At 41.0% G+C, this 12439-nt stretch overlaps 1 protein-coding gene across 3 annotated transcripts in view; it reads right to left on the bottom strand.

The window, feature by feature from the left end:
* LOC126095282 (cytochrome P450 4C1-like) overlaps positions 1–12439 on the bottom strand; it is a 355750-nt gene that overhangs the window by 287476 nt on the left and 55835 nt on the right. For all 3 annotated transcript variants that reach the window (XM_049910043.1, XM_049910042.1, XM_049910045.1), the window contains one exon: positions 2047–2116. In XM_049910043.1, the coding sequence (XP_049766000.1) occupies positions 2047–2116 (70 nt within the window). The remainder of the gene's footprint in view (positions 1–2046; positions 2117–12439) is intronic.

Here is a 12439-nt window from a genome sequence, read left to right as displayed (position 1 = left end):
TGCTTGTATGTGACACATAGTAAATTTTCATTCCTTTCCGGTTTTTTAAATTTTTTATTCTTACTTATATGCGTGACTGCACTTAGGTAACTTAAGAACTTAAGTTGTACAGCAAATTAATTGTAAGTTGACATAACATTCTAACATATCTGAATACATTATGTGTTGAAATAGTGTCACATATGCATACGTATTAACAGGCAAGTTCAGGAACTGACGATGCCCTCTGCATAGGACTACATATTGGGAGTGCATATTCTAATTGGCAACTGCCTTGCCGCAGTGGATACACCGGTTCCCCTGAGTTCACCGAAGTTAAGCGCCGTCGGGCATTGCCGGCACTTGGATGGGTGACCATTCAGCCGCCATGTGCTGTTGCCATTTTTCGGGGTGCACTCAGCCTTGTGATGCCAAATGAGGAGCTACTCGACCGAATAGTAGCGGCTCTGGTCAAAGAAAACCATCATAACGACCGGGAGAGCGGTGTGCTGACCAGATGCCCCACCTATCCGCATCCTCAACTGAGGATGACACGGCGGTCGGATGGTCCCGATGGGCCACTTGTGGCCTGAAGACGGAGTGCTTTTTTTTATATTCTAATTAGCAACTTGTACGGAAACGCATTTTCAATGTATCATTGTTTTTTCTCTAATGATAGTTTTAGAGTTCAGGTAACTTGTTTCATGTAAATAATACTAATACAAAGGTGACATAGTGAACTTAGGTAATGTGTTAATAATCTTACGGACTGTACAGCATAGTATAGAAGATGGAAGTTTAGAAAAAGAGATTTTTATTTGTTAGTTCTGTCTGCTCATTCAGCAGATGTTATGGTATCTTGTATTGTATGAAACTGGGGACCTAGAAACGACGGAGGGGCTTCGTCCCCGTCGTAGCCCTCAGTGGTTCACAACCCCACAATAGGCTGCAGCAGTCCACTGTGCGGTTCGGCCCCCAGTGGACCACTCCCTTGCCCCCCCCCCCCTTCTCGGGAACGTCTCACACTAGACGAGTGTAACCCCAATGTCTGCGTGGTAGAATAATTATGGTGTACGAGTACGTGGAGATTGTGTTTGCGCAGCAATTGCCGACATAGTATAACTGACACAGACTAAGGGGAACCAGCCCGCATTCGCCGAGGCAGATGGAAAACCGCCTTAAAAATCATCCACAGACTGGCCGGCACACCGAACCTCGACACTAATCCGCCTGGCGGATTTGTGCTGGCGACCGGCACGCATTCCCGCCCGAAAAATCATTGCGTTAGACCGCACGGCTAACCAGTGTCTTACACTGGTGAATATGTATTTACATTTCTTCTAGCAGGTTCAACTTGTTACTTGTTCCAATTATGTGTAGGTCAGTGCGGTGCTCCCTAGTTTTCCAGAAGCATGACCTTCTCCTGAAGGATGTTACCCAAAAGCTGAGTTACGATAGTTTTCCAGCCTAAATGCACCTTTATGACATTTTAACATTAATGTGATTTTTTTCCTTCTAGCTACCAAGATTTTTTGCAAGTAGAACATATATTTGTTATATGTAACTGAAAGCATCGATTCAAATTTTGAAAAAATGTGCTAGTGATAAAAATAATTATTTCTCACACTGTTCAACAGTCGACTACATGGTGCCATCTTCATGCAGTACGTAAGCTATGAGTGCAGAATCATGAAGACGAGTATTTATGCCTGACACAGATTATGACTTTAATAAACAAGTACCTCTTTGTAAAATAGTGACTGATATTTAACGTTATTTCTAAACATGCTGACTTACAAATGAACTATGGTTTGATAATAGCATTAAGTAAGCTATTCTGGTACAGTATTTATTGTGTTATCTACAGAATTAAATACTTTTTTAAAAAGTGGGCTCTTGTAGGTCTCTGGGAAGCGATTAAAGTACTTCTTCGCAATATAATTCACAACTTTTATGAAATAAAATATGATTTTACTCAAAGATAATTTCAATCTATCCTAGAAAAGGCGCTAGATACACTAAAGTTATGTTGTCTATAAGTTAAAAAGTTTCGTTTTCGACACGTACCTGTTAACGGCGTTGACATAAGCAGATTGCGTCTGATTTTGAGCATTGACTGAAGTCCCCATTGCTGTTTCTGTGCATACGAGAAGCAAGCATCACTCTAAGGGTATTTCATATTCTTTTACAAAGAAAATACAAAGAAGTATAAATTCCTGCAGCCTTATATATTATGAAAGTACCCTCTGACAAAGGCATCAAATTATTGGCATCAAATTATTGACATACACTATTTTGCCTGAATATATTATTTTCTCGGTGCAAATCACTTCGACGCTACACCTGTAAACCAAGAGTAATGCTCCCATCAGAAAGTTTGCATATGACCCTTGCAATCAAGTCGTCAATAGCATAAATTTTTTGCAGGAATGTGTATATTATCAGAGGGCCCCGAAAATTTTAAAAAAGTGTCAGCAAATCCTTTCGATATTTTAAGAATTAATAATGAATAGACGTTAATTGAAACATTAAATTCATCAAAAAAGAAAACATTATTTTTAAGATTTTCATTGCCTTTTCCTTAGCAGCTCCGATTGCCTTTGTTCGTTTAAGCACAATCCTTGTTTTCGAAGATGCCAATTTAATTTCCCTAGTGTTAGGTAAATTAATGAAGTCGTAAATCACTAAGATCCTGATAGGTTTCTTTGTTTCCAGCTTTGTATTTATTTTCAATCTATAATTATTTTATCTTGAAACTCTTCCATTGGGCCGTATTTGCATAAAAACAACAATGGGGATTGTGGGTCCGCTTAAGACAAGAAAGTTGTTTTTAGTAATTTTCTTCACAAACTAATTTCAGCAACATTATCAGCACATCAGTGAGTTTTTCCTTCATCTAAAACATGCAAAATTAGCAACATTATAAACATCGTAAAAAATTATTACATCTGTACTGTGTTTCCAAATATTGCATTTTGTGAATAGTTTTATAAGACCTTATTTAAGCCACAGCATGGTTTCTACGTTGGTTATAGTTGTTCCTAACATATTTTCTGTGTTTTGTTGCAATTGCTTTGACATACAGCATGTCATCGACAACTGTATAAGCTGTTTTTATTAACAGGTACGAAAAAGTGGATTTAGATAAGTTTGCGTTATACTATTGGGAATTGTGGCAGTGATGTGGATGCAGTACTGGTGTGCACATGCTGTTATGTAATTTTTCATGTACTCACGTTCATTGGTCTGCTTGCAGTTACCTTTAATCACATAAAAACATATTTATTACAACTTGGTCATAATTCAGAACATTACGTCATCATGTTATGCGATACATTCTCACAACGCACACCGCACACGAAGAGCAAGATGGCGTAATGTTTTGAATTATGGCGAATGTGTAAAAGTTCCTTTTTTCTGTAAGCCGACCAAAGAACACTAGTACACGGCAAGTTACATAACAACCTAGTGCATATCAAAACTGTACCCACAACACTACTACTTTCTCGAGTAGTTAAACGCTGAGATATGGAAGTCCACTTTTTCATATTTGTTAATAACAACCGCTCATACAGCTGCAGATGAAATGCTGTACGCCGAAGACACGGCACCGAAACACGGAAAATATGCCGGAGACAATGCCGGTCAATGTAGAAGCCATGCCCTGAGACTTAAAGTAAATAAGTTATTATAAAACTGTTCGTAGAATACAACATTTGGAACCAGAAAGTGCACATGGAATAACGTTTTGTGACATGTATAATGATGCTATTTTCCGTGTTTTGGAATAAAGAAAGAAAACCACTGATGATGGCGAGATGTCGCTGAAACTAGTTGAGTGGAAAGGGGGGGGGGAAATAAAAACAGAAGTATTTTGTACCAAGGCGGACCTACAATCCTCATTGTTGTTCAGTCTATAACTTATTGGCACACGTTCATTTAAAATTCTACAGTGGTTTAGGACCACTACATGTGTATAATTTCATTTTTGTTTGCTAAAATACTAAGTACTGTAGCAGTCTCGGAATTTTTCACCCTCCCACTCACTGGGACAGGAAAACTGGGCCGACGTGTTGTGCCGCGGATATTGACGCAGCAGTGTGAGCACTGATGATCTGGCGCTTCCCAGGCGACCAATAGCTTCTCCCAACGAGACTGGACGAGTTTTGTGTATAGCGGACCGGCGATGCTGCTCGTTCTGTCTTCCTGGCCTCGACAAGCGGTACACAGCTCGTAAGAGACTAAAGTTTCCCGACATGCCTGCCCGTGTGTAGGCCTTTGTTTCTCTTCTTCCAGTAAGCCGCTTTTGCGTCAATCACGCTTTCTTATTACCCCTAAATTCGTAGCCGCATTTATCGCCCACCCTCCTAGCTTGGTTATTTTGTATTTCCGTACTGGCTATTAGGCGCATTGGACCCTAAAATTAAATATTTTTCCCTTCTAATTTGTTCTGTGGCACATTGTTCTTTCCATGTCTCACATATCAAGAAAAACATATCAACAACACAAAAATTTCTAATCTTATGTCGAGTGCTATAATAAGCAGGCCATCATTCAGACAAATATGTTGCCTGCATTAGTGCCAGCTACTGGAAGAATGCAATTAATTAATTAGGTATGAACTTTGTTTACGGCACAATGACCCAAGAAAAATATTTCTACATCAAAATCGTTCTGTTAGGCTTAGCAAGTGTTACAGTGTTAATTCAACTACATTGTCTGCAGAGATATGCCAGCAGCACAATACTTATCTCAAAATCAATTCCACAACTTACCAAAATATTCGTCAGCAACAAACATACATAATGTTACGTCAAGTGTTATAATGGTATCGCCACGTTCAAAAAAATGGTTCAAATGGCTCTGAGCACTATGGGACTCAACTGCTGAGGTCATTATCCCCTAGAACTTAGAACTAGTTAAACCTAACTAACCTAAGGACATCACAAACAATCATGCCCGAGGCAGGATTCGAACCTGCGACCGTAGCGGTCTTGCGGTTCCAGACTGCAGCGCCTTTAACCGCACGGCCACTTCGGCCGGCCGCCACGTCCAAATGTGTAAAGGATGTTGGCATTTCGCCGGTCGTGGTGGCCGAGTGGTTCTAGGGGCTTCAGTCCGGAACTGTGCGACTGCTTCGGTTGCATGGTCGAATCCTGCCTCGATCGTGGATGTGAGTGATGTCCTTAGGTTAGTTAGGTTTAAGTAGTTCTAAGTTCTAGGGGACTGATGACCTCAGATGAGAATGTTACTGGTGGTTCATAGAATGAACTGACATCACCCGGCATTTTTACAAGTTTTTCAGTAATGCTTCACCGTAGCAAGCACTCATGAGGAGAAAATGCATCGTTTTCTGTGCTATAAAAACAGAATCGAAGTTATTTAGTTCCATTTAACAATACTAACTTTATATTATGTATAAAACGAACGTTGAAGGACGTTTGCGATGTTTGCTGACAGAAACTATAATGACAAGACTCTCTAAAACCTTTACAGATTATATTCACCATAATCAGCTACAAAATACTACAAAACATTTGATCAAAACACCATGTGTAGAAGCATACAACATAACGAAATGATAAACTAAGGAAAGAAGGAGCTTTGACGGTATTTTTAGCACAACGTGTCACTTAAACTGCATGTTTCCACGATTCACAAGAACTTAATCTTACAAAATTTTACATACGAACAACATTCCCAAAAACAGTGGTGAAACATAACGGAGGTGAAACTTGGCGAAAGCCAATGGTCTAAATATGAGAGCTGAAAGATCGATCTCTCGAAGATATAATCTTCGCAACAAAATAAAATTATTTGTCGTAATATACAGGGTGATCAAAAAGTCAGTATAAATTTGAAAACTTAATAAACAACGGAATAATGTAGATAGAGAGGTAAAAATTGACACACATGCTTGGAATGATATGGGGTTTTATTAGAACAAAAAAAAAAAGTTCACAAAATGTCCGACAATGGCGCGTGAAAGATATATGTTGCGCGCGTCGTTTGGTGATGATCGTGTGCTCAGCCGCCACTTTCGTCAAAGCTTAGCCTCCCAGGTCCCCATACCTCAGTCTGTGCGATTATTGGCTTTGGGGTTACCTGAAGTCGCAAGTGTATCGTGATCGACCGATATCTCTACGGATGCTGAAAGACAACATCCGACGCCACTGCCTCACCATAACTCCGGACATGCTTTACAGTGCTGTTCACAACCTTATTCCTCGACTACAGCTATTGTTGAGGAATGATTGTGGACATATTGAGCATTTCCTGTAAAGAACATCTTCGCTTTTACTTACTTTGATATGCTAATTATTGCTATTCTAATCAGATGAAGCGCCATTTGTTGGACATTTTTTGAACATTTGTATTTTTTTTTTGGTTCTAATAAAACCCCATGTCATTCCAAGCACATGTGTCAATTTGTACCTCTCTATCTACATTATTCTGTGATTTATTCAGTTTTCAAATTTATACTGACTTTTTGATCACCCAGTATAATGACTTCATGTACAAGACACAGGCATGTTTCTTACCGCAACACGCAAGCGTAATTACAGATTCCGATCACGAACGAAAATTCAAATTCTGCTCGAAAATAAAAATGTTTTATTCTTAAAAGATGTATGATTTCGACCACAAAATATAAATGACACTTTGAAAATATCTCGGATACTGAACCGAATGACGTAGTACAACAGGCGCAATATTTCGGCAAGCCGACTTCTTGCCTTCTTCAGGCATTCCTGGAGTCTGATTGATCTTGGATGGATGCCGACTTTCTATAAACTTTACGCTCCTCCCGCAGTCTCCATAATGGCGCTTCCGTTCGGTTTGCGGCCGGTGGTGGGGCAAGCGTGGCGCCGGGTGGTGGGGGAAGACACATACAGGTTTGTACCTGCATGCCTCCAGCTATCATGCTCCTTCATAACTAGAGGGTTTCCACAGCACACTGGTGCACAGAACACGCGAAATCTCGGACTGTGACAGCCTAACAGCTGAATTACAGCAGTTGAGGGACAAGGTTCGCGTCACGCCACTCTCCATTGTTGCCAAATTTATTCAAGATGGCGGCGATGACGTCATCCTAGATGGCGGCATGTAGACTTGGCAACATCGCATGACGTCATCCAAGATGGCGGATTTTGGCGGGAGAATAGTCCTATTGTGCTATGTCCACTAACCTAACCTCAAGAAAAAATGGCGGGAATTTTGAATTTTGGCGGGAAAATAGATCAATTGTGCTACGTCCACTAACCTAAGCCTCCAGAAGAAAAAATGGCGGTAAGTTTGAATTCCAACAGGATAATGCATGCAAAGACTGTACTTGTCTTTTTATTATTATTGATTATCATTCATTAACATTCATTATTATTTATTATTATTTATTATCATTTATTATTATTGACCTGCCTCCACTAGAAAATTCCCTCCAAATTCAAATTCCAACACGATAATGGGTGCAAAACCTTACTTTTGTTTATTATTAATCATTATTATTTATTAACATTCATTATCATTCACTGTCATTTATTATCATTCATTATAATTTATCATCATTCATTATCATTGATTATTATAGGCCTACCTCCACTAGAAAATTACGCCAAATTCAAATTCCAACACGATATTCTCACGAAAACTGTACTTCTATTTATTATTATCATTTAGCGTTCGAGTGTGGATCTGCTGCGTACTATATATCCAGAGCTGTGTCCGAGAGGCGGATCCACCATACGCAGCATCGGTGATAGGGTTCGCGGGTGGGCCAAGCACGCGTTACGTCCGGAGAAGTATTCTATGCTCGAAGTTTGGTCCACCAGCCGATGGCACTGGGTCCTGGGAGCCGTCCGCGAGGCGTGCATGTGCAAAGAGATACAGAAAAACAGAGCAAGCGCTCTCCGAATGTGGAGGTGACTGGATACGCCTTGGTTACATTTAGAGACAATTTTAGAACACAGAACGATAACTTATGTCGCGGTCGCATGGATGGATCTGACATAAAATTGAAAGATCAGCGCATAGATATAAACTAAACTAATATACACCGAAATGCGGTGAAAATGAGAACGTACTTGATTATCTCTTGGTTCGCAGGGAGGAATTTGTACACGGAGTAAAGTATGCGGCAACAAGAGGAATGCAGGAAAACAATGACTTAGAAGCGAGCCGAATAAGGAAGGCAGTCAATTTTTTCTCGTATTATAGTGTATGTCTACTGAGGTAACAGTGATACACGCTAGTTGAATACTGTATTTGATGCTTTTGAGGAGGACAGAGAATCATTCACGTCTAAACTTACTCACATCTGTGTTAAATCATAACAGAGGGTGTACGGGATGATCGATTGAGACAGAGCTGCAACTAGGTACGATTCAAAAGTTGACTCATTTATTCTAGAGAAGGACAAGTTGCTGAAGGTAGATTTTTTCCCGGTATTCTATTTGGATGCTTTAGTCACGTGATATAGTCAGCGTTCTAGTCGTATGCGGCTACGTGTTCGGTATGTGGTTTAAAGCGCTGTCTACTTGCGATGAACCCGTCGGTCATCAGAGGACTTCCATCTCATGTGTGATGAAGGTTGACACATTCCTCTAAATGCACTTTGATTTACATGATCCCCACCCTGTCGCATGCTTGGTGTAAAATCGAGACGTCAGCGTCATAACTAAGTTAGCTGTGGGTATTTGTGAGGGGCTGTAATCATTGTGTACACACTTACCCGACACACGGGTGTTTACAGAGTCGGTGACGGGATGAGTTTTAATTTTCACATGTCGGACGCTGCTGTTGTACGTATCTATTTGCTTGTAGGATGTACCGGCTGCTAATAACTATCATTTTTTATATAGACCTGATGGAGTAATAGTATTATTTCTGACTCGTGATCTGGTGTGATCATTGGGCACTAGACGTGTCCGCAGGGCTATATTGGGCTCGTATCACAGAAAGGAAAAGTTTTACGATTGGGGTAGAGATAGATCAGCGTAAGATGACCGGGGGAAGGATGTATGTCTGACAAGACGAAAAAGTAAGCGATCTAAGGTTATTGCCCGTTTTTAAGTGCTGAACGTTCTAGTCTTAGGAGTGTGTGTGTGTTTATGTTCTCTCTCTCTCTCTCTCTCTCTCTCTCTCTCTCTCCTACCGAAACCTTCGATGCACCGATCATGGACTCTAGAACAATACTTTACGCATGATAGATTGGACGATTTGCTTAAATATAAATATCGCTTCGTTCTTTTTCTCCTTAACTGTATGCTATTAAATTAAGGCACTTTGAGATCTGTTAGTATAGATCGAAATGGTGTGCTAAGCTCCAAGACTTGGTTACATTTCGAGAAATGTGGTACACTTGGATGGATTAGGACCAGGAAAGCTCTATTCAGTCAAGAGAGGTGGAGTGTAGCTGTATTCGTCTGCTCGGTTGAGGAATAATTGGGTAGCGATGTTGTGGGGTAGGTTGGTCAATGCCGAAGTGAGGATGGTCTTTTAACGTAAGAGGACTAGATAGCTCTGTGACCGCCATACGCAGAGAGATTGATCGAGTACTATGCACGAGGTCTTAAAAATATGTATAGCGTTGTCTGGTATAATTTGATCGTCTTTATGTGTTCGAAAATTAAGTGTGAATGAACGTGCTGAGCAGTCATCTATGAATGGTCGCAATGATACTTGCAAAGTAGAGGATGTATGGTTTAGCTATGATACTGAAATTAAGAAAACAATCTGTCACATGACTGGCCAGTGTTGGACTAACTGTAAAATTTTTCGCGATATCAGCTGTGATGGATAATATTACAGTAGATCGGTAGTGTCTTATCCATCGCATCTGTGCATTGGGTACGACATAATGATTGACTGGCAATACTTGCTTGAGTTGGGGGAGAAATTTTGGTTGATGGACCGCAACTTCCAGGGCTGCTAGCACCGAAAACGGCGATCCTGTACTTGTGTGCAAAAATGACCAATCACTAGAAATTGACTGCAGAGTTATTAACTATTCGGTCACTGTGACATATGAGTTTAAATGTAGAGGTGGTCAATCACTTTCGAAGGAAGTGACTACAACGCCAGCAGGCTCTTCTATTTTCCTTGTGTTGTGGGTGTCCTTTATTTAAAATCATTCAAATGTTAAGCTATCGACTGTAAGAATATGATTTATAAGATGCAAGGTATAGTTTCCTGTGAGAGGCCGTGCATCAGTCCGTGTTAATGTCTGTTTAGAATAAGACAATGACTTCGAAGTCGCGGCAGAAAGACGAAATGCTCGGCAGTGTGCAAAAGCGTGTTAGAAAACACTGTTTGAACAAGGGCCAGAGGCTGCTTCTCATTCGCTTAGAGTATGGGTGATCAAACTTTAAAGGGGTCTCTGCAGCGTGTGTGTATATTTAATATGATCTTGTTCATACACGCATTTGTAGTTTGAGGTGTTGGATTTGGTGAGCTGTTAGGAATTCTTGGATGGTTGTACTCTGAGTTATTCGGGGGTGGGGGGGGGGGGGAGTATTGTGAATTCCGTTTGTCCGCGCTGGAGGTGGATTGCATTGGTGCCTTCGTGATTTTTTCACTGTTTGATGGTAGAGGATAAAGATGATAGGGTGTTGAGGATCTGTTGTACTTGTACCTAGTTTGAGGCGTACAACATTTCCCGCATTTTCGGCGAATGGTCAAAAAAAGAAGGTCCTGTTGTAGTAACTGAGATCGTTCTGTTTACAGACAGGTTGCAGAAGGTAATAGATATGTCTTTCTCCAACTTAAATTGCAGAGATCAGATGGGTGAAGATAAATGCATACTCATCTATGCTTAGAAAGGGAGAATGCTCTTTTATTATTAAGTGAGTTTTGGCAGGAGTGAATATGGTTTTATATATGCGAGTGGAAATTATCAGCGAAGGGTGAATGACGTCGGTTTCGCTGGCTGGGGGAGACATTGTTTACATGCCCTGTTGGAGATGCAAGGGGGAGATAGAGATCTGCGCTATTCAGGAATCCATTTGTGCACTGTATGTCGTTAGACAATAGCTGGAGAGCAGGTACAGGGAGAGCCCACTTCAACATTCTGGTCCTGGGGCTGAGTGGACGGCTGTTTAGATGGACAGCTATGTGGCTTTGACATGCCACCGGCGGCGCTCGGACACTCGCTTTGTAAGATGCTATGGGATTAGTTTGAGCATTTAGTACTTGTTTCGGTGGTTATTGGATTAAGAACTGTAATATTGAAGGTCATGTCCTCAGCGAGACCACTGTGTAATTGAGTAAGTGTGTTTACGTATTTGAAGATATGTTTCACAAATGGTGATGTTAAGTTGATGGCGCAGTTTAGCTACCACTGTAAAAAAAAATAGCTGTCTGCTGCTGAAAGAAAGAAAGGGATGACCTTGCCCCCAGACCTGATGGATGAGTTATTAGATAAGAGCAAGTGATAGTTGAATGATGCTATGTGTTCGGATATAGGAGTCTCTAAACGGCTGGGCGAGATTTTTTTTATGTGGAAATTTATGCAATCTATAGATAGTGATATTCGACCGCTAGTGACAACAGTTAAGAGCGGAAAAATGGGTTCAAATCGAGCGCTGGTAGAGTGTTGCGGAAATGGTAATAATATTTAATTGAAGGTGGAGGTGGTAAATATGGACCAGGCTTTGAATATTGGTGTGAGTGTCGTATGTGCTTGATGCTCTGTGTAAAAGTTTGAGTCTTTAATTGCGTTTGGTATTTCTGGGTGTTTGTAAAATTAAGTTTTTTGTTGAAAGTGCGAGAAAGATGATTTGATTGGTGTTTAGATAGAGGCTACGTGTATAATTCGAAAAGAGGGGATGAGAATGGTAAATTGATTGATGGGCATGGTTTTTGGGGTGATATATGAGTGTCAAGATAGGGTTGAGGACGTTTGCGTATGTTGATGGTGGGATGGGTGTGAGGTTAGGTGCAGTGGGAGGTGCAAATTAGATCTTATTTTTTAAAAAAAAATGTTGTAAAGTAAGAATAATATTGAGAAGATTTTTAGATGGCTGGTCACGCGAAGAGGCGAGAACAGGGAGGTGTAGTTATGTTTAGTTAAAGGGCCGTGTAATGTCGTGTGAGGAGCAATGCGCAGTGTGCTACAGTGTCATAGGAGGCAAAGACATGTGCTGCTATGATGTGTCTAGCGTATGGAGGCTGCGCTTTGGAATTATGTTACGTTGATATAAAGTTGACTTTCAGCCACGTTCGGTGGTTGCGGCTCGGGATTGCGGTCCTGGACGGACGTATGTGTGTGCTTTGACCACTACCGAGCGCGTTGACCGCACCAACTCGCGCTTGTGGAAGCCGAGCAGGGGCTGTGCGAGGTCTGAAATCAGACGGATGGGTGACTTCACGATCCTGTGGGCAGGGTGCAGAGTGGCGGTACCTGCGCACGTCTGCTGAGTTATTTTGCGAGCGGATCTGCAGTCTCTGCTATGCATTATTAGGA

This window comes from Schistocerca cancellata, chromosome 8, assembly GCF_023864275.1.
Source record: "Schistocerca cancellata isolate TAMUIC-IGC-003103 chromosome 8, iqSchCanc2.1, whole genome shotgun sequence".
Lineage (NCBI taxonomy): Eukaryota > Metazoa > Arthropoda > Insecta > Orthoptera > Acrididae > Schistocerca > Schistocerca cancellata.
Note: the sequence above shows the minus strand (reverse complement) of the source record. Positions and strands in the feature narration are given on the sequence as shown.